Here is a 24431-nt window from a genome sequence, read left to right on the forward strand (position 1 = left end):
CATGAAAGTTACAGGATTTAATAGAGAGCTCTGTCAATACATTCATCACTACTGTGACTATTTCATGCATAAATAGATGCATGATGTACACAAATATGCGGAGTCTAAGCATTACCTGTGTACGTAATAGGGTTCTTTTCTGGACACTAACTCTATAATGTGTTACGCTTTTCTAATCTTTAGCTTCTACAAAAATGTGTGTTTCAATGACAAATATATAAAATAAAATATCTCCTATATAAATACAGACATGCAGTACGTAGAAAAATTAAGTCTACATCACACTATTATATATTGTCAATATGGCCCTTGTTGATTTTTTCCCCTTGACTGCAAAAACATTTTTGTACCTGATGTAGTAGTAACTTTACATTGCAATGAAATGTCAATTTCTGCCTCCTCCTCCTGCTCCCTCCAAAATACCTAAATTGTAGGCCGTTGGTACTGACCCCCTGCGCTCATGCAAAATGCAGCCACCAATCCACAAAGGAACATTTATAAAATAAGCCTCACTTATTTGAACTGTAACATTGCCACCACTGGACTTTCACACTCGAGACTTAAATAAACAAAAATAAACTTAAGTAATAAACACTGTATATTTTATGGAACTGTACAAACCTAAAGGAAAATAGTTCTCCTAGCTAACAACCTCTTGGCAAACTCAATGAAAAATTTAATGTGGTTCACTTATCTCTTTTAAATTCCCAAGAAATAAGGGGAAGGGAAAAAACCCTGTCATTCTGGAAGATTTTTGGCCTACTTTGCCTCTCCATGATTTCCATTAATGGAAAGTAAGAGTGATGTGAAGGCTCTTTGTACTGGGGTGAACAAGTCCCTATGTACTACTTAAGACCTGCACTGCAGTAAATTTCCATCTCAAATTCGTATCTATATCATAACACAGAAAACAGAATGAGATTAAGTGGGATCAAGTTCATTTAGAAGAAGGAGAAACAGGAATAATCAGTCACAGATTATTAACAGGCTCAAACAATTTAAGATATGTTTAAAAATGGTTGTGTCCATAGGTGTAGGTGAAAGGCCTTGTGAATATTCAGTTAGCCTGCTCCCTGTGGAGATAGGTTTTCTACTACTGACAGAGTTCTAGTGGTCATGTTATTTAAGTTTAAAATGAGCCAGATAGTCAACTTTTTAAAAAATGTCTCACATCTATCCACAGACTTAAGGTTTTGTAAAGTTCAAATATAATTTTAGAGTCATCATCATCGGGATGACAGCAATAAAGACAACATTCGTTTTAAATAACCTGCATTATATACAGTTGAGTAAATTTGAATTTGTTTTTGATATAAGGTCTTCCAAAGTTGAGGCCAACATACTGACGAAAAATATTAAACTATCTATAACCCTGTGTCAACATATGATGCTACTGGGAATGGTAAGTGAATTAATTTTCCAAGGAAAATTAATTACTTATGACTTACAGTTGTAAAAGCAAACAACGTAACTCTGGATTAGAGCACATTTAATTTCTGTTTGGAATAGCGATTAAATTAATTTCATATAATTCATGGTATGTAATGGAAAGCAGAACAAAGATGAAATCTTAGACAATGAGTGACATAGAAAAAAGTGTATATTTATGTTGCTGATCCAAAATAAAGGTTACAGATATTAATCTTTGCCTAATGAAACATAATTTTAATTTCTATAACAGTGTTCTTTTAAAAACCATTTGCGAAAAATGCTATTAGCTAGATAAAATCTAAATGCAACAAATTACAAAACAAAGAAATCTTGTATAACATAATAATGTCTCTACTAGAAAATGCAATGCGACTCTGTAAGCTTCAGTGACAACTACTGAATAACACACAAATAACCTTTAACTGCAGAAGTCTTGGGAGAAAGCATGATACTCATTTATATTCATCTTATTTTGGAGGCGAGAAGGAGGAAAATCACTCAGATAATCAAAATATTTTGAATATAAATTATTATAAACAAATGTGCATACAGTTCTTTTATAACTGAATTATGCACAATATCAACTAAAGAGCTCCTTTCAGTTAACAATAGCTAGTGAAATATATATGCACAGCTGTGCATATGGAACCTTCATCCCCCATAGTCCATACTTTGCTAGTTACTCAAACTGTGCCAAAAATAATATTTTATAAATTTCAGTTCAAACAAACTAAATGCATATATCTTATATAATATCCATGAACATTAACATTTGCATTTAATAAACCGTTAAATGGCTTAAAATACCAATATAACTTTAAATGCTATTTGTGGTATCTTTTAAAAAAAGAGAAAGTGAATTCATCACTGATTTCAGATATCAACTGACACTGCAAGTGCCCCAAACTAAATTGTAACTACCCACCAGTCCTTTACAAAAATGAGGGGGGGAGGGGAAGTCATATCTTTATAGTTTAAAAAAAAATCAAAGCAATATACAAATTGATGTATGAAGCCATGAAAACAAAGAACAGCTCCAGTATTTTCAAGAGAGGCTGCAAACTTTAAACTACATTTTAAGTACACATATGAAAGCTGTTCAGCAATTTTCCATTGTCACTAAGATTTTTAACACTTCTGTTTATAAACATGAAACTCAATGGAACAATAGCATACATGCATTTAGGAAACTGTTTTGATTTTATCTGAAAAAGTCGTCTCTCTAACGGTAAACTTTATAAATCTTTTTTTCTGTTTCGCCTTTTCTTCACTCAGAATGTTACCAATCTAGTGAATATAAAAGCCAAGTCACCTAAAAACTCACAGCTCTATAACTCAATTTTGTTCCTCTTAAGACTTGGCTTCAACATCAGAACGGTGCCTTTCAATAAGTTAAATCCACCCTATTGGATCATAACTAATCTAGCCTGCTGTCTGAACTAGCTCTGCCCAAGTACATTTATGGAAAGGAAGATCAAACAGTGAAAAATTAACCAGATTGGCATGGAGGGTATATTGTAATGATAGGCTCTATCTCTGGAGTTCAACTGCCTCTAACGAGAGTTTTAGAAACACAAGAAGTTTAACACCTACTCCTTATGAACTATTAACTAAATAGGTAGAAATCATATTATAAAGGATTTTTAACCAGATCTACGTTGCTTTGACAGCAAAAGCTGCCTTTCTAGTAAATTTTTGAAAACTGAGATTTGGTAAATCATACAATTAGAAACAGTTTGATTAAGGGGGAGGAGAAACCCATCAACAACAAACAGCTGTTTTCTATTGACAGGCTATAACTAAATTATCCCACCTTAATGTGCTAAAAAAGTTTTTTTTGAGACTGTCCTGATGTAGTTTAAATTTCAGAAGTTACCTAAAAACACACACATTGTAATAACAATAGACAGCAGCATTAAGGGGGACACTATTAACATTTAAATATTTATTTTTAAATGTATCTAATTCAGCTTGGAATACCTGTGAAAGAATAAAAACGGTGTTTTCAAATCATGTCTATGCTTTTTTGTGTGTCTACGACAGCAATGCAGTTTATTGGCAGCCTCATGACCCACGGGCAAAGATGCAATGGTATCATTAGGCTCATGCACTGCTCTTGAAGTTCACATGGGCTGATTTCCTTCCGCTCTTAAAGAAACAGCATCTGATTCTGTTGAGCTATTGCCCTATTTTCAAAGTTGAAGATGTTAGTAAACATATATATTGTACCACAGAAATACTAAGACAAGGATCGGTTAAATTCTTCATGTTTCCTCTTGTTTTTATTATCAAAATGATTACTTTCACACAGCCAAAATCTGTACTCTGAACTAAGCCAGAGTACATGGGCTTGTGGCAGGCATTCTTCAGCGGGCTTAGGCGAGAGGAAAGGAATTCTCCACCCAGGATGCAAAGCCACTTGGCAGCTGCTACAGCTTCAAAGATAAAATAGCTCCCATTTAGTGCAATCTCTTTATCGTGAAAGTATAACTTCCAAATGTAGAATTGTTTTTTGTTACATAACTGCACTCAAAAACAAAACAATGCATAACTTTAGAGACTACAAGTCCACTCAGTCCTAGTTCTTGTTCAGACAATTGCTAAGACAAATAAGTTTGTTTACATTTACGGGAGATACTGCTTCTTATTTACAATGTCACCTGAAAGTGAGAACAGGTGTTTGCATGGCACTTTTGTAGCCGGCATTGCAAGGTATTTACGTGCCATATATGCTAAACATTCATATGCCCCTTCATGCTTCGGCCACCATTCCAGAAGACATGCTTCCATGCTGATGATGCTTGTTAAAAGAATAATGCATTAATTACATTTGTGACTGAACTCCTTGGGGGAGAAGTGTATGTCTCCTGTTCTGTTTTACCCACATTCGGCCATATATTTCATGTTATAGCAGTCTCAGATGATGACTCAGCACATGTTCATTTTCAGAACACTGTCACAGCAGATTTGACAAAATGCGAAGAAGGTACAAATGTGAGATTTCTAAGGACAGATACAGCACTCGAACCAAGCTTTAAGAATCTGAAGTGCCTTCCAAACTCTGAGAGAGATGAGGTGTGGAGAATGCTTTCAGACGTCTTAAAGGAGCAACACTCCAATGTGGAAACTACAGAACCCGAACAACCAAAAAAGAAAATCAACCTTCTGCTGGTGGCATCTGACCCAGATGATGAAAATGAACATGTGTTGGTCCACATTGCTTTGGATCGTTATCGAGCAGAACCCGTCATCAGCATGGACTCATGTCTTCTGGAATGTCGGTTGAAGCATGAAGGGACATACGAATCTTTAGCGCATCTGGCACCTAAATATCTTGCAACGCTAGCTACGATGCGAACGCCTGTTCTCACTTTCAGGTGACATTGTAAACAAGAAACAGGAAGCATTATCTCCTGCAAATTGTAACCAAACTTGTTTATCTGACCGATTGGCTGAAGTAGGACTGAGTGGACTTGTAGTTTTACATTGTTTTATTTTTGAATGCAGTTATTTTTTGTACATAATTCTGCATTTGTAAGTTCAACTTTTATGATAAAGAGATTGCACTACAGTACCTATATTAGGTGAATTGAAAAATACTATTTATTTTGTTTTTTACAGTGCAAATATTTGTAATAAAAAATAAATATAAAGTGAGCACTGTACACTTTGTATTCTGTATTGTAATTGAAATCAATGTATTTGAAAATGTAGAAAACATCCAAAATATTTAAATAAATGGTATTCTATCATTGTTTAACAGTGCGATTAATCGCACAATTAATCATGATTACTTTTTTAATCGCGCGATTAATGGCGATTTAATCGCTCGACAGCCCTGCTTACAACCACCACCAGCATCATTCCTATCATTGCCCTTCCTTTTTGAGAGCTTCCCTATAAGGCAGCTCCAAAAACATCAACTATGGGCTCATCACAACAGCAAGCTCCACTTAACAGAGGTCAGGTATCTTAGGGACCAAGGCAGGACTTCTTCAAGTTTCAGCCTGGGCCCTAAAGCGAAAGCTAGTCTCAAGTTTTGCCAAACCCATTCCAATGTGCTATTAGCGCCCTTCTGCAGTACCTAACACATCATTAATTTGCAGCTTCAAGGTAGACAGTCCAGTGGCCACTTCCCCCAGCACCAGCCATAGAAGGCAGCAAGCATATATAATGCTAGTTCAAGTTTGCCAACAAGGTAGGGAATAGAGCAGCGGCAGACTGGTGTTCTCACTACCAGCCCCAGAAAAGGCAGGCTTCACTGATCAGACTGCCAAAGCTACAGCAGTGAAAGATGTGAACCCTCCTTGCAGCCAGAAGAACTCCTGTTGAGGATTGGTTTAAATGCTGTTAAGGCTCCAGATCTGCAATTTTTTTTAGAAACAGACTTTCAGCAACTTTTGCATCTCTAGCTGACTGAAAAACACCCAGTATAGTTTAAGAAGCAAACAGGTTTCACTCAAAAATCCGGCTTTAATTTCTCCCCCTCCATACATGCCAGGTGACTGTTGCTTCAACACATGGCTGGGGTTTTTTTGCCATTCAGAAATGAAGAGCATACAACTCACCAGCAAATGTTTGCCAACCAGGAACTTATAGGATCTTTGCCTGTTTTTCTCACAGAGCTCATGCCTTTCCCAACAAACCTGCAACTAGCAAGTGGATAGATTACACAACCTAAAAGTCTTCCTCAATCTCCAATACACAGGATTCCATGATTTGATTCTGTGGTGCCTGAATAAAATCCACCCCTTCCCACATTGGTCAAGTGCCTTCTGCTTATTAACATGACCTGGGTTTTTCCTGCGTCCAATAGCCAAGAGCAGTTAGATCACACCACAATCTCCCACTTCCAAAAGATTTTGTGCCCAATAAACTTTGAGGATTATTTCCGGCTTGTCTCTCACATTAATTTTAGGGTTATTATTCCTTCTAGTAGTCTATGGAAGTGTTCTTTGCCAATGTAATTTTCATCCAGGAAAACACTTGGCTATGCCTGACACTGAAAGTAAAGGTACTTTGATTCTTTTAAGGCAGACACTATTGGTGGGACAGGCTTCACTTTTCCTTAGTGGGAAGGGGGTCAAAGAAAGCATATCTTGTGAAATGCCATTCACTATGCCCTGCTTTTTTCTCTCAGCTTTGAGAGGTTTCATATAATCAAAGATGACACTGAATATGGCAGGAGCCGAGGAATAACAACCTTTCTGGCCTTTGGGTTGCAGATTGCTGGTATACAACAAGGGCACTGAACCCTGCAAAGTGGACCATGTGGACTGTAGGCGGGGAAGTTTTCTTAAATACTGTGCTATAAAGTTTCTCTCATAGTATCATATGTTTCTAGCATTTCACTAGACTGTCACATCTTTAATTGTTTAACCTAAGGCACACATTATTATATTTATTTCAATGTCCTGCCTTTAGATATGACTTGCAAAAGGGAAGTCGTGTTGCATACATCCTTTTAATAAATGTATGACTGTTGAGAAGTACTTACAATATGGAGCATTGGTATCCTTAGACCTCTAGGTTTTTGGCATGTATTCTCTTCAGGTAGCCCTTTCAATCAAGACTTAGGACAAAACAATTAAATCATAAAAACAACACTCAGAACATGAATGATCCATTCCATGCCCAATAATCTTGATGGTACATATACTTGTCTATTAATTTAGAGAGGGGAAATGAATAACCATTTTATAGGCAAGCTGCACACTTGAGTGTTAAAAAAAAGCTGAAATCAGACCATGGAACACTCATTCCTGTTGAACTGTGCATTTCCACAACATCTCAGTGAATCACTCAGTTCTTAGTTGAAAGCACTGTTCACATAATAAATAAGCCATCTCATTTCCTTCATCACAAAAATGCACATAGCACTCCCATACAGATTTGTTTTTAATAAAAGTAATAAAGCAAATCTGGAGGATAAGGTCGTTATGACATAGTCATGCTTCGGAGATTTAAAAATCACTCATTTGCACATTATATCTCAAAAACTCTTTGAGAGTGATTCTCTTATGACATCCAAGCTCCTCTATTGCACCTTACTATCCAAATATCCTATGATCCAATTAATCCACAATAAATAAATGTAATAAAAGTCCTCAACACAGAGAAAAATGTGGCTTTTCAGATGCAGAGTATCAAGCAATGCACTTCACTCTATACTAAGAATGAAAACACAAGGATAGGAAATGTGTACAGATCGTAAGACCAATATACATTTTAATATAAGATAAGAGATAGGCAACAGAATGACTCTCATTTTAAACCATTAAAAAGACTGTACATGTATTTTTATGTAGAATTATAAGCTAACCTTGCTTGCAAACACAAAACTGCACACCAATCCTTTATAATTATTAGCATTATTGAGAGAGAAAATGAGCAAGAGTAATATTTCTTTTATACAGGTCTCTTCTTGTTAGCAATTTGCTACTCTAATGTAAGTGTTAGTTTCCAGCAGTTTTCATGTGGAGAGAGAAAATGCAATACAACAATGCTCCTAATTTTGTGCTTATGTTTTATTTGGGTCTGTTTAAATACTTCCAGATTGTTTTGGGTAAAGCTATTGAAGTGTTAGACTTCTATTACAACCAAATGGACATATGTATGTTTGTTTTTTTATTAATGATTTAAACATAGAGACCTAATATAAAGTCTGCATTTTAGCATTTATAGTAGACTTTCTAGTCATATCTTTTTAAAATCAACCTTCTAAATACCTCCAACCTGTATTTAATGTCTACATATTTTAAGCATTGAAGCTCTAATCAATTTGTCTCATACAAAGAGCTTTCATGAAGGAATTTAAAACAGTGGTGAAATCCTAGGTGATGCTATTTAGTAAAAAACCTTAAGTTCACTTACTAGCCAGTACAATGAACCCTTCAAATGTACGTACTATTACTAGAGCCACCACTGGAGGGCCACAGAGACAGGTGGCAATACTGCTGCTGTGTCTGGTTTGGGGTTTTATTTAAAATTATAGGAAAGGGCACTGAGTCACTCTCCCAGTACAACCTGCACATTTCTGTCTCTTCTGACCCTCCCTATCTTTCAGGCCTAGGGCCAAAGGGAGAAAAGACATATGAACAAGGATCAGTGTTGAGAGGTGTCTGCACAGCTATTTGAGTCCCTAGTGACTGAGCACAAAGTCCGTGGGCAAGGAGAACAAATGGGAAAGAAAATCATCCACCCGTCTTCAAGGGGAAAGAGAAAACCTCCCACTTTCCAGAAGGCAACCAGCTGAGAACCTGCTGTAGCTTCAATGGAACTACTTACTGTAGTCACTAAGTTCTATAAGACTGGACCCACAGATTTTAAAAATAGGTCAACAGCCATACTACAATCATTTGGACAGGACATTGGAGAATATATCTCCCACTGCCAATTAAAGAGGAAGCAAATCTTAGTGAAACAGTGTTCCCTTAAGTTTGAAGAAAATGGTCCCAAATCTCTCTATATGTCAAACTTTATTTTAAAACAAGCTAGACTGTATGATATCCAATTTAATTTGGAATGGTAAAGGTCATAGATAATTATTAAAATGCAAAATCAATAAAAATCAGAGAAAAAGTGGGAGGAGAAGAGGACAAGAGAGGAAGAAACAGCATTACCATATTTTAAGCTCTTACTATTAGGCATTCCAATTATGCTTCATAAAACCTTCCTTTGATCAGGACCCTCCAGCAATACATGGGAACTACAACAGGAATTAGCTCAACTATTTTCCCTTAAGGAACCTGCTAAGAATATCATTCACAAATTTTATTTGACACAAAATGTTCTGGTTACATCTGGAATCAAGCATGCTCTCCTTTTGCGGGTTTGAGAACTATACATTCTTATGGAATGTTAATGTGTAAGAGATAATTTTCCAAATATGCTAAACAGGAAAGATGCTGTAGTGTAGAACAAGAGGATAATATTATGAAAGGATTTTTACACCCTTACAACTGTTTCAATGGCGGTAGATCAAAATTCAGTTTTAAATGTAACCAAGGCTTCATCCGCTAATTGCTTTGAAGACTAGGACCTTGAACCAGCATCAGCAGCTGACTAGGAGCCAGTGGAGATACTTGAACACAGGCCTAAGCCATGGACTTGTGCTCACAGTGGCCTAAGCCATGGAGAATGCAGACACATTCCATACCAGCTGGAGCAAAGGCATTGTTGTCACATTCAGCTACAGATGGACAGGAATTCACCAGAGGAGACAAAAGAATCCGTCAAACCATACCACTACCTTAGCTCCTACACTACTCTTCTGTGAGGGAAGGTTGTTGGCTAGTAGATCCATTGGCTATGTCCTCACCTTCTTCCCTGACTCCTCCCAACTTCCCTCTCTGCTCTACCAGGGAAAAACACACTGAGCAGAAAGACAGATTTGCTCTATGGAATACTGATGGCTCAGAGTCCTCCTGTATGCAGACTTTGCAAACTGCACCTTCTCAGCACAGTGGAGCTGAAGTCATTCCACAGGAGTTAGGGATCTCAGAATCACAGAAAGAGGGTGGGGTGAGGTGGAATTTTACCTCGATAACAAATGATATTTAAACTCACAACCAGAGAATCAGAGCAATTTCTTATATCCATTGATAAAAATATTCTCATGGTAGCCCTCTTCTCTGTTCAATAGGAATGTCCACAGTCCAAATGCAATGCATAGTAATATTACCAGAATTCCTTTAAGCACTGGCGTTTATAGCATAAGGCATATCTATTCTAGCTCAGCCATCAATGCAACTATCCTGACATGTTTCTGACCATGAAGCTTCACACCCACAGCCTATTCTTAAAATACTCTTAAAAAGTTGGAAAAGTACTTTTCATAATAATAAACTCAGTTATGCCTACAACCATTTTCAGAGAGTTCTAGTCAAGTGGAATTTTGGTCCTACTGTAAATTGCCCCACTGGAAGGAGCTATAGAAATCTAAAATCTGGTTTGCTTCTCCTCTTATGGTTTATGAGGTAGATGGTAGGAAACTTGAGCATCTTTTTCTCCTTAGCTAACATAACCTCATTTACCATCCAGTAACTTTCCTAACAGCACTAAAATTTTGAACTATAATGTAAAATGAGAATAAAGCAGTACCCAAGGTAGGATTTCAGACTGTTTGATTGTCTTTTAGAAATACAATTTACAAATCTATTTTCTGCTTGAGGAGCTCCAACTATCTGGAAACTGATATGTCTAGCAGTATCCAGACAGAATAGGATACATCTAGGAAAGGTAGCCAAGGATCTACGGCAAGGACACTTGAAAGCTGTCTCAGAGAAAGCTCCCGCACTCACATTTATTGAAATTGTTCAATAAATTTCTTCTACTGAGGTAGATTCTCTCTCTGCCCAGGAGGAGACCACTTTACAAGAGGAGTGAGATCTAATGCCTCCTTCTGCAATATATAATTCTTTAGTGCTGTGACACCCTGTACCCCATGTTCACCACTTTTACAGGTTATGATATATTTTGTACAAAGTATGCCTTGTGAGGTATCATTTGAAAAGTCATAATCTGCTGAATATTATCCTGTTGAGATATGTGTAGCAACACTATGTGTAAAGTTATACATTTCTACTGTATTATTGTTACTGAAATATGTTGTAATTCCGGGTAACACCCACAGACCAGTTTCTCAGAGACAAAGACACACTGGCATGGCAGCAAGGTGTTAAAAAGCTATCACCTAATTAAGCAACCATTCTCCAACAGGGGAGGTGGTGTAAACAAGAAATTTACATTTCATCTCAGAGATGATTCAAGCCTCCAGTACACAGGAGAATGTCTGCACCCTGGCAGGGTTGGGTGTGGGGTGGGTAATCCTCAGTGAGGGAAGAAAGGTATAAGAATAAGAGATGGTGACCTCCACAGCACCGGTCCACTTCGCATCTCTCTGTTCATGACATCAACAAATTCCTGAAGGGCACTCAACTAAGGCTGGAAGGGGACATAGACTGTGAAATGTGCTGCAGCTTATAGTGAGACAAACCTTTTGCTTTTAGGTTCACTTGCTTGTTAAAATTTAGGGATTAGCTTGCAATTTTATCATTTTATTTCTTTTGTAACCAATTCTGACTTTATGCCTTATCACTTGTAACCATTTAAAATACGTCTTATTGTAGTTAATAAAGTTGTTTTAATGTTTTATCTAATCTACTACGTGTTTGGTTTGAAGTGTTTGGGAAACTTCACTTGAGGCAACAAAGCTGGTGCACAATCATTTTCCTTTATTGAAATGACAAACTTTCTATGAGCTTGTACTGTCCCGGGGGATACTGAGCAGTATAAGACACATGTTTCTGGGGTAGAAGGCTGGGGCTAGGAATATGCGGGTGTTGCCCTGTATGTAATTCATGAATGGCTTGGAGAGCATTCATGTATTTAGCTGGGAGTGCTTTTACATGCTAGAGGCTGTGTATGAGCAGGATTGGGAACAGTGGCTGTTCACAGCAAAGCAGTGTAAAAGGCACCTCTGGCTATAGAGCTGAGGGGACACAGCAGTTCAGCAGTCCAGGTTATACCCTGGGGAATGTCACAGGTGCATGATCCAGTCCATTTAGCAACAAGTGAACCGGAAGCAGTCCAAATACAAGATAAATGCAGTCAGACCATTAATTCAACTCTGTAGGTAGGAGTGTAGGTCTAATGACATCTCAGGAATGCCAAACCCTTTCCCTATCAGAGGACAAGTAGAAGGAAGACAAATGTCCAGAATCATGTCACGCCTTTAAGATGTTTTCAGGGGAAGTGCAATGAACCGGCTTTGTAACAACAGGTCTCTAAATTGGGGCATGAGAATGGGGAGCATAGGTGATGGGATTGTCAGCTGAGTACCATGTACAATGGCCTGCCAGTCCACTCAGAAGTTACTACAAGGAACATTCCTCCAACTGTCTTCACTGTTCATAAGACCTTTAGGATAAGCAGAAAGGAGGGGAAAGGTATACATAAGGCCTGCTGGTCAGCTGGTGTAAAATGCATCCGTTACCAGCATACAGGAGGCTCTGAATCTGGTGCAGAATTTTGGCAGCTTGCCTTTCGGTGGAGGTGCAAAACTATCCATTTCAGGTCTCTTGCAGATCATGCAAACTGAAATTGAATATATCTTGTTAGAGACCATCCCCCAGAACTTATGGTTTGACAACTAAGCAGTCTGCCTGCAAACAGAGGTCATGTCAGGTAAGTTGCTGTTATGGCTGAGATTCTTCCTTTTCTCTGTCTATTCTAAGAAAACACTTGCCTTTCTAATATTCTGCTCTGGTACCCTCCTGGCAATTAATATAAGAGATCACCACAGTATCAACAGATGAAATAAGGGCTGGATAGTTGGAGATCTTGTTCTTAAACTTCACCTTTCATTCACACCTGGTCATCAGGCAGATAGAGCACTAGCTGAAACTATATGGACAGATGGTGCCTACCTTTCCCCATTCACCACTTAATGCTATTGTGATTAGCCCCCACCAATCTACATTATTGGGTCAAATCCCTGCCATTTTCCTTTATTTTTAAATGAACATCTTCTGAGCCACATCACCGTTGGATTGTGTAAAAAGAGAAGGATTCATAGCTCAGTAAAATAAAACTTTTGTCTCAAGGTAAATACGGTAAGCATATGCTTAAAGACTTTGTGGACAAACAATACAGTTTGTAGTTGTCAAGCCTCTTTCTTCTCGTTCTCTTTTTGCTGGTCCTTGTTAGGTGGCGATTTAATAGGTTGCCTTTGCCAACAACTGGTGTCAACAATCTATTTTCTATAGACACAGATGATATTTTAAGTAATACATGGATCACTTAATGCGTTTTCAAGACCATACCTCTCACCCTCTGGATTCTAACTCTTCTCATCCCAGTCCCAGTCTCCTTGTCCAGCCTGTCCCATTTCCCCACTGCTGACTCCTCATTCCATCTGTCTACACCTGTCCTGACTGGCTCCCAATTTCACTCACTGTCTCCCAGGCCCAGTCTTCTGCCATCATCCCAATCCTAACCTCCTTGCCCAAACAGTCCCAGCCTCCCCTTTCCACACCCCATGCTCCCAGTCCCAGTCTTCTTCCTCAACCAGTTCCAGACTCTTCAGACTCCTTGTCCCAATCTACTCCTTTTCCCTCCTCCCTGCTTCTGTTTTTCTCCCCTCTGCATTGAAACCAGGTGCTTTCCCTTTCCTGAGTGCCAGCTGGGGAGTCATCAGGAGCACAGGAGAGACAGACTCATTGCTTTCAGTCCTGATGCACAGTCCCATCCCATACCAGAGCAGCTGAGATCTAAGAAAGTCCTGAGTCCCACAGCCCTGGGCTGGAGCATGCTCAGTCACCCTGTGGGGGGGGATGTATGTGCAATTTGGTCAGCAGTAGAATCTGGGAGAGGTTTAAGCATGTTCAGTGAGGGTACAATTTTCAGAGATTTTTACCTGTAAAGCTCTAGCAAGTCTCTACTGAGCACGTGAAAACTGCAATTTTTCAATGGCTTATAACTTGGCTAAAGTTCGGAAGATTTTCACAAAGACAGCCTTGACACAAAGGTCCCTCACTACCTAACTTCAAGTCCCTACTACAAAGTATATGGACATTAGAGCATTTCAGAGAGAAGGCTGCAATAATGGTTTTAACATGGCAAAACATACCTTTCTTTAGCCTCATTCTCAGAAACAGCTGTGCTGTTTTGGCTACAGTTTCCCCAAACAGGCAGAAAGTCGGGCATGTAAAATTGCAGCCCAAATGCCTAAAGTTTTACAAAGTTATACGCAACTGAAATTAGGGTCTTATAATAATGGAAAGTGTTGGACAACCTTAACAATAGGCGGTGCTACCAGCTCCATCAATAATACAGTTACATGAGTAGTATTCACAAAATATGTGGGCCTAATTTTGGAGATATTGTAGGAAAAATTTTCAAGCACTATCTCGGAGAGGAAAGTGGTTGGAAAGTGACCACTCATCAGACACAGAATCTGCTTAAGTGAAGAAATTCATCATCTTCAGAGTCTGAATTACCTACACCCTACAGTATGGATTTGTTCTTCACGGTGTGCCATAAATTGATTATGCCTGTATGAGTGGCCTGATTGTTTTAAAGGTATTAATATCCAGCAGCTCCTTTTCTCTTCAGTGGGAGTTACTGAGTCCTCAGCATTTTTGAAAATCGTGCTCAGATTTAGGAATGTAACCATGGACTTAGAACTCTAAATGTAGGCACCCAGTTTAGGAAGTCTTGGTCAGGATTTAACTGGGAGAAATCATCAGGGCTGGCCATAGGTATTTTGCCTGCCAGGGTAAAAAACATTTTTGCCACACCACCACAAGTGGCTGAGCAAAACAAAAAACAATCAAAAACAGCCAGCCTATTAGTGGAGGAAGGGGTGAAAAAAGGCAGAGTGACACAGTGGTGTGGCACACCCACATAAGCTGGGGCCTAGGGTAATGGCACAGTTGGCCCGCCCCTGGAAATCACACTGAGGGACCAACCTGCTGATATTCTCAATTTTGAAAAATGTGCACGAAAATTCTTAACTTTCATTTATGATCTCCCTCGTCTAGTAGCTGTTCTTCCTCCACACCAAGGGAACCAAACCCTGGATTTGTTAACTTTCTGGACACACTAGAGAGGTCATTTTGGAGTGTGGTCATATAAAGGGGCTATTATAGGTTTATTGTTATAGTGGGTGAATAAAATAATGTTCATTGTCAGAAGTCCATTACCTTTATATATGCTGTTATATTTCATCTTAGAAATTAGTAAAAGAACCTAGCACCAAGGACAGGCAAATGTAAAATAACCCTTAAAATTATTTTGGATAAGATTCAATTCTGCATCTGTTACATTCTTTATTGAGGAACTATATCCTACAATCACTCAATGATCTAATATATCTTTTTTCATCTCTAACTGCTAAGATGTAAACAAATAACTGTTTTCCTCAAAGGAAGACAAGTCATAATAGCTTAATATTTTTCCCCTCACAAAGAGTTCTGTTGTCCAAAGGACAGCAAAACTTTGAAACATGGTAGTACAATTTGTTTTCAAAAGTGTCACAGTATGCTCGGGTAACTCAAAATTCCTTTATACCAATGAACAAGCATCTTATAGCTTATGGGCTCATATTTTCATTTAAAACCTTCTGACAGGAGGTTTATGTATCTAAAAGTATTATTTGCACCACAGTATGACTTAAGTGCAAAGGACCAGTGGGAAAACTCGCAGTGTCCTGCCTGAACTGCAGTTGCTATTTTGAAACCCCCTTCTTCTAAAGTTTTAAATAAGCATTTAGAACAAGAGCTAAGATTTTAAATCTTCAAAAGTACTGCAGTGGGCTTACTGCACAACATATATGTTGGTGGTAGCAGATAATGTGTGCATATGCAGAGCCTTTTAGGTGCTGTGATGTGAGATCTATAAATTCACCACATGTTTAAAGGGATGCTGTCAATTTTACATTTTTTTAGAATTAGCCAATTGCAAAATATCAGTTTTCTGATACAGTCGCCTTCAAGTCTCCAGTAGTATATTCTGACTTTTTATTTAAAAAAAATAAAGAGAGTAGTTACTCTTTTACTGTGTTTATTAAGGGTCTTTAGATGGTCCCAAGCGCAATAAAACAAAACATGCTGCAGATCAGCCCTTCTCCTTTCTCTCTGTGCAAACACCTGCTTTGCTGCTACTGTAATTATAAGCACCCTCTTGAAGAGCCTTGGGTGAGTGTGCAGATGGGATCCTCAGAGAGCAGTGCACCACAGAGATGCAACTGAGGCCAAGAACTCAGTGAAACTTACTATCCACTAAGTGCTGTCAAATGCACACAGCAAAATTAAAAAGAGGAAAAGTACCTTCTCCTCTAAGGTTACTTACTACAATAATTGATACAACATTTTAAGATGAAGTGTGATTTTCCAAGTTGACAGTGTACACACACTTTTAGGTCACATAGTCTTGAGGCATAGTTTTTAGAATTTTATAATGGATTCAAATTACATGTATATATACCTTATATGATACATCATCATAGAATGATCAATTCATCTCTTTAAACCAGCAAGGCACAGCATCAAAGTGCAGGTTAATATGCACACTTATTTTAATAAGATTACTAAACTTCTTTTCCTATTAATCAACAGCAAAAATAAAGCAACTATCAGAAAGAAACTTTACATTGCATAAGAAATGGATGCTTTTAATTTGCACTTCATGTAAGATTATAATGAACAGGACTGATATCAACCAACCAAATTACAAGAAGGATCTTTACTATATTTATTACATTAAAAAACAGTCAATCAGAATCCCAGTTATTCTTAGAATTATAGTATACTTTATCTATAAAAGTAGTTTTTAACAACAATAGCACAGTGAGCAATCTTCACTAGACGAAATGTTGACCAACAATCTTTTGCAATAATACATGTTACTGGATACATATCTCTTATTTTAAAAAGAAAACATTCAACATTATCTTTTTACCGAAGATTTGGCTTTAAGCCACACAAGAGATCATTATCCGTGACCACAATTCCACTCCATTGACATTCATGAACTTACCTGGATGTATAGCTACATGACCTCTGAACTTTATAATTAAACACAGTGTGTTTTATTTCTTCTAACCTTTCAGCTTTTACTTCTGCTCCATCTCCTGGATTCATGAAAGCACCTCTGTTTAAGAGAGCACTTAAGCACATGTTTAACTTTCCTTACACTTTTGGCATTTCTCTATACAAGTCACTGGGATTTAAACCAGTGCTTAAGTGGTTTCCTCAATTGAGGGCAATACTTATTTATTTGTATTATATGTAGCACTTACAGTGTGTGTCTGTGTAAGACAGACAGGCAGATGCAATAAAATGACAGCCACTAAACTACTTCTCAATAACATTAAAGATTTAAAAACTATTTAAAACTAACTATTGCCCCCTCCCCGCAATAACCTCAAGAAACCCACAAAACTATCTGAGAATTGTCAAACATTTTCCAGTTCAGCTTTAGTAAATGAAAGAAAATCTGAAATCAATGTTTTTATTACAAACACTAAGGGAAGAAAGAATGTAGATAATGGCGCCAACCAATGGCTTCTAAATGGAGGATCAATATCTCATACTATTTTACAAAAAGAAATAAAACCCCACTGCTGTAATGATGTGAAAGAGATCACATCATTACAGATCGGGTTACCAGTTTGATCTGATGTTTTAAACAGACTATAAATCTGGCTATAGCCATTTCTAAATCTAAATCACAATTGTTAAAGCCAGAGAATAAAAAAACCCTATACAACATAAATATTGAGTACCATCCCACCAATTCCACACAAATCTTTGAAAGTAGACACATAACTAGTTGACACTTAATTACAAAGCATTGTTTTTGTGTTGCACTATATCATGTTGAATTACTAGATTAAATGATCTGCATTACCTTACCTGATACATTCCAACTCCAATGTGCTTGGGCTCAATTTTCACTAGCTCAGCTAATGGATCTTGTACACGTCTAGCTATGGAAACTGAAAAATAGAAGTAGAAAACAACTGTGGTTTTATGTAAAGAGCAGAACTGCATAATTACTTTTGTTAATATTTTTCAGTGTTGTAGATATTTAATCTCTCTTTTTTTGCCTGGAAAAAATCCACGTAAATGCTTTAACTGAGAGAAAATGTTTTATTACAAATGAAAGCAGCACAAAGTTATCATCAAGACACATTCTTTTCTCAATGTTTTCCTCATTGTTAGAAATATAAGTGGAAATCTATACTTACTGGACTTTTTTTTTTAATAATTCAAAGGCATCTCGATGTTCATTTTCACAGGCCTATTAGTTAGTTGGCTTTTGAATCCAGTTTCAATTAGTCTGAGATAATTACATATACAGATGAAAAGTTTATTTTTATAGAACAATGATTTCATACTAAAAATGAGAGTACGACATTTTCTGTTACTAAGTTCTGAAATTTCCTCTGAATCTGAGTTGTAGAAATTTAAATGACATTATTGATGTTTGTAGATATTTCTCATAAAGTGAAAATTTAACTCTGATTCGTTACATTAGTTCTCCACAACATAAAAATCTCATTGTACCTTGTACATCTGTAGTTGAATTATCTATTAATTAAACTCTAAATGATCACTTTGAAAATTTACTGGGTAGCAATATCAGGATACGTTTACACAGCAACTGTCAACCTAAAAACCACCAAGAGTGTATTAAATAACATGTACACAGAAAGTATCATTTTCAAAAGAGCCTAAGTCACTTAAAAGTCCAAGCCCCATTGATTGAACTTTGATGCTCCAGAAAATTTTACCTAGCATCTCAGTTAATTTGATTTAGTACTGATTAAGTACTGATTCTTGATTGAGAATGCCAGGCTGCAAATCAACAGACAGTATAGAGGACAAAACTGGCTGCCACTTTTATGAAATAACCAATTGCACACAGGAAGGAAGATCTTACCAAACTCAAGCTCTCTCCATTTGTAACCTGGATACCTGGTCCATTGCTGGAACCTAAGAGCTGTTGTTGTAGCCAGGCCATAACATACTAATCTCTCAGAGTTGGCATCTACTTACAAAATCTGACTCTTGAGCTAACTACGCAGACATTGCTCCCTCCCATTCACAACAAACAGAAAAGTCTTACCCGATGAACATTAAAATGTGTAAGCTCCCTCGTCTCCCCAGCATGACAGATCAGAGAAGGCAGGTTGCTTGATTTAACTGCTTTTCTGAACTATCTCATGTTGGTAAGGTGTCCCTGCCCAGCTACGGAAATCGTGACATGGAATACCATCATGCAAGATGTTCCATGAATATCGAAGTGCAGATCCGGGCCTTCAAGAATGGCAGAAATATGCATGTAGGGCAAACCTACCCATGGGAGGTTGGAATTGGGTGGGTTACCAGCACAAAATTCCTTCTCAAGACTAAACCCAACGGTTCCTAATACTACACCATGCAGAACCAGACAATGAGCCAGTAAGATACAGCAAAGCACCTCCTTACAAAATATCAAAATCATTCATCAGAGGGTGAATCATAATACACAGAGAATTTGAAGAAATGAAAGGCTGAACAGAATTGCCTACTAAGACTCAGCATGTTAGTGAAATGGATATCAGCCAGTCATCATGTGCACTGACAAGTAAACAGGCCTGTCTGCACCTGAGGCCTCCTACTGGCCATGAAGGCTGAATTTACAATGGTGACGAGGGCCTTTCCCCTCCATCCCCACCAAGAGGCTGGTCTGACAGTCAGGGATCACTGGGTCACAGGGATGTTCCGGACACACTCCTTATGCCACAGCCAAGAGGCGGGTGGCATAGTAGTCACAACAAACAGAGTCCCTCGATGCAAAGTAGGATCCTTCAGGAGCCAGGTAAGCTGGTATTAAGCTGCACCACCAGTGCAGCACAAAGCAGCTTAATGCACTAGAGAATCAGTCCTGATATGTGGTTATAAATAAACCCTGTAGTGTACTTGCCATAAGGGAGCAAATATATTTTGTTTTCCATTGTGAACCCAATAAGATTGTAATAGTATAAACCTAGAATATATTTTCAAAGGAGGGTTTTTGTTTTTATGACAAATTAACTAATTAGTTATAATGTAATGACTGTTATTTTTACTCAGATAGGGTCTCGGGGCCCCAATCGGGGCCAGTTGGTTATTCTGCTAGGCACTGTACAAATACATAGAAATCGATACTTCTTGTTCCAAAGAGGTGACAAACTAAACAGACAAAGAAACAAAAGGAGGGGGGAGGGAGGGAGATACAAGCAAATGGTCAGGATAAAATCCATAGTCTCTTTTTGGTAGTTGAGGGTCAGGATGGTGGGGTAACAGGGTAGGAAGGGAGGGAAGAGAAGATGTATGGACAGAAAGAGCCTGATAGTCACAGGAAGGAGGAGTAGGAAGACTGGTGATTGAAGCAAATATCAAAGAGGGTGGAGGGAAAAAGGTCCAAGAGTAGATTTCAGCTCTGGTGTCACATGGCAGAGGGTTTGAAGGGCAGCCCCCGGAGAGGCTGCGGGTGCTTCACCTGCTGTAGATGTAAAAAGAGGAGAAGGAAGGCAGGACGGGAGAAGGCTGGGGTCTTTTATAAGAAACTGTCCACAACTGATCTGGGCACACTCCAAGAGCTATGGCTTAAAATTATATTTGGGTCGTTAATATCTCTTCCCCCCCGCAATGGTACATTTACTGGCATAATAGAAAAACAGTGAATAATGCAAATGTTCAAATTAACAGTTTACAGGAGCACAAAAATTTTTACATGCATCTTTAAATGGCAACTACCATTATTATAGGCTGACAAATAATTCATAAAGTTTCTGAAAAGAACTTTATTACACAATGATACTTAAAGCCAATATAGCAAACTTAATGCCTACTTGTTTCCCTCTTATGGAAGACTCCTCAAAACCACAGCCACAAAATATACCAACTGACTGTGGCATCAGGTACTTCACATTCAAAGATTTATATGATCCCCCTCTGATAAAAAAATAAGATGTACAGTTAATATTAAGTTCACTGCTCGGTCATGTAATACTTTTCACATCCTTTATTATTACAGTTTTAACATAAGCTGACAATGGCAGCTTCCAGGCTAGGCTTAGAAAGCACTATACAGTTGACATCTGATCTGCCTGCTTCTCTATCACAGAAGTTGTGAATTCAAAGGCTCTCACATATGAATTCAAAGGCTCTTGTCAAAATCACAAAAGGTTAATCAGTGCAAGTGCTCTAGATTACAACAGAAATGCTTTCCTATCATAATCACTCAGATAATTACCAATTGAACCGCCTGTGCTACTTACAGATCACTAACAGGTTTTAAAGTTAGCATAGTTTCACTCGAGCATAAAAACTAAAAATAAATAAAATCAAAATGACTTTGTTGCAAAACAGAAAAGATTCTTTTAAACTATTTTATACTACTGAACGCACACATAGATATAGTGTCAACAAGTCAAGTTTAAGGAAGACTGCTCAATTTCTATACAACTGTTTGACCTAAGTGTTTCTTAACTACAGAAAAATTAATCAATATGGAATAAATGTGCATAAGTGTGTTCTTAGAGAGCAAAGAATCTGAGAACAAAAATTTGCCACAGGCTATATGAATCTAATTATACCTATATAAAATAAACGGGCACAGGATAGTCGCAGCTAGAGGAAGGACAAGAGTGTTTTGAAATTTCTCACTGGACCCAATTTTAGCCTCATTTTATAAACCTTGGAACCTTCCTTTTTGTAAAAGTTTGGCTGATAACAATACTAGCATATCTCTGCAGGGTTTCTGCCCTGGAGGTAGGCCCTGATCCAGTAAAGCACTTAAGCTCATCCATACATGGGAATCAAAGAAACTATTCACATGCTTAAAAGTTACATAGATGCTTAAGTGTTTTCCTGGATTGGGGCCTTTGTGGGAGTCATGGGAAAAGTGGAGGACAAAGACCAACCAACAGATTATACAGCTTGAAGAAGAAAATGGAGAGTACACAACTCCTAATGCCACAATGGCACAGCACTGTGAAAATCTCCACGAAAGCCTCAGCTCTACCCCAGAATTTTTCTAACAGAAATAAAATAGAAGGTATACTATGAAAACCCACACCCTCACGAAGCATGCACCACCTCTCCTACCCTGACACAAGAATTGTGTCTAAAGTGTCTATATACGGATGTCAGAGTAATGGATTTCCATGATACTGATCCTTTAAGGGGGGCATCAATTTAAGGCCCCAATCCTGCAATCTGATCCACATATGTGGACTCTGGCACCAGAGCAAAGTCAACAGGGCTCTCTCCATGGGTGCAAGGTTTGCCCATATGGACCACCAGGGCCACAGAAGGTAAAACAAAAGCACCTGGGGGGAGGAGGGGATAAGGGGGGTTCATTCCCCATACAAAAGCAAATCACAAATTTTATTTAAAAAAAAATGAAGCAATATAATTTAATTACCAAAACTGATGAAGCTGTTTTAAATGTGCATTCTAGGAGTGAATAAAAACCATGTATTTTTAGAACATTTTTAGAACGGCAACTCATTCTCCATTTCTGAAGTTATTAAAGGATATTTCATTTTTGCTCAGAAAATATAAATGACACACTCGGATGGCCACGCAGCAAAATAAAATAAAATAAAATAAATCAATTTTCTTTTAAAATGTCAGCCAGGTCAAACATGCAGGAGATTTGAAATACCATTGTCAAAATACATTAGTCTAACTGAAGTAAAACTATGTGAAGAAAACTTTTTGAAATAAAACATGAAACCTTTTTACTCTTTGATTGTAAACAGCATTGTAACTTCAACATTGCGCTGCTTTTCAGTCACCAGAAAATATAATAACGCAAACTGCACATAGGCTGATGCAAAACCTCTTCAAAGTTGCCAATTATTAATAAAATATTCATTGCAACATTTGAAATTACAGTAATATATTCTTCTGCCATGCAGGAAAGCAATACAACATTTAAGAGCTTGAGGGGAGAAGAGGAGCTAGGTTGCACACTGGGTTTAACGTACCTGCTTTTCACCTCTGAATGTCTGAGATAAGACACAGAGAAGGTATAGCTGTTGAAATGCTATCTTATTATTAAGATATCTTATAGCACTTTGCAAGATGGTGATGTAACAAAAGTCTGATGGTCTCAATCCACTACATACTGGATATCTGACGTGACTCAGCCACCACATAGTTTAGTATTTTTGCCAGTCTTCACTGAGGTGCACTGACAGTGCTGTGGGGCAAAAGCTTGCACAGTAGCTGCTTGCACAATTCAAGCTAATAATATCACCTCACCTCTATGTCCACATGACATTAAAATAATCCTTTATCATCCAGAGACACACGAGGAGAGTTCACCAAATGACAATTCCCATCTTTAGACCAAATTAAAGGCAATGTTTTAACTTCTTTTATCCAGACCTCACAGTCCCTAAAACTTCTTTTTTGCTAATATTTGCCATCGCAAGCAATATGTATTGTTCCCACAGATCAGAACTGAGATAACTTTCACTTCCTAATACTCAGCCAAATCTTCAAGTAACTCAGGAAAAATCCCTAATGAGTTAAAATTGTGGGATTTGGCCCTGAGAGTAGAAGAAAGCTGTATTTTTCCATTACGGCAGTTAACAGCGACTGGGATGTTTCAGCTGTCAGGTCCAAGAATAGACAGTGGTGGGACATTCTTAGTTGAGGGCCCTTAATTATGCTACCTGCCTCCCCTCATTGCCAGCCAGCATTAGAATATGATGGCATACAAGGAGCAGCATAAATGCACCCTGTTTAAAGGCACACCAACAGGAATCTAATCAATTTAAAAAGAAAATGAACTAAAAGAAGTTTCATAGCGATCATACCTGCCTCTGTATCTACTTGCCAATTTCTGTGATTTTACAACTGCATTTTAAAATATTATTTTCTTTCCTGAGTTGCTGTGCAAGATCCACACAGAACAGGGAAACTGACTGACTATAGATGGGGAAGCCGCGAAACGGACTGTACACAGAGTGCTGCCAAATGCACTAAGAGAACACAAACTGGGAGAGGGAGAAAAATATTTCTCTCTGATTTCTTTCATTTTCAGTGACCTTAAGCACTGCTTGTAATAATAAGAAATAAAACATTTTCAGCCAGAAATGGGAGTTTTAAGTTGATGACATTACTTTAAACATATGGGTCTTTATATAGGGCTAAAAATGTATCCCAGGCAATAACTATGATGATTTGGCCATCCTCTATGAGTGGGAGCATTTGTTGTTATAGAATATGAGGCTTCCAGATGCAAAGGCAATGGGCTTTTACAAATGCCTATATAAATAAATATATGGCAACCACAAGCTATTAGGCTATGATTGTTTTCAATTTAAATGTTGTCATAAATGAGAACATTCTGTATTTTTATTTTAAAACCTCAGTATTTTGTTCTTGGTGAAACATGCTACTACAATAACATTCAAGTAACCAAAAAAAAAAAAAATCCACTTTCTTAGT

The 24431-nt window shown here is 37.8% G+C and overlaps 1 protein-coding gene across 2 annotated transcripts in view; it reads right to left on the reverse strand.

Annotated features, from left to right (window-relative positions):
- The window catches only part of SRBD1 (S1 RNA binding domain 1), a 229492-nt gene that overhangs the window by 68648 nt on the left and 136413 nt on the right, over positions 1-24431 (reverse strand). For both annotated transcript variants that reach the window (XM_065589554.1, XM_005296117.5), the window contains one exon: positions 17850-17932. In XM_065589554.1, the coding sequence (XP_065445626.1) occupies positions 17850-17932 (83 nt within the window). The remainder of the gene's footprint in view (positions 1-17849; positions 17933-24431) is intronic.

The sequence above is a fragment of the Chrysemys picta genome, chromosome 3 (genome assembly GCF_011386835.1).
Source record: "Chrysemys picta bellii isolate R12L10 chromosome 3, ASM1138683v2, whole genome shotgun sequence".
In the NCBI taxonomy this organism is placed as follows: Eukaryota; Metazoa; Chordata; order Testudines; family Emydidae; genus Chrysemys; species Chrysemys picta.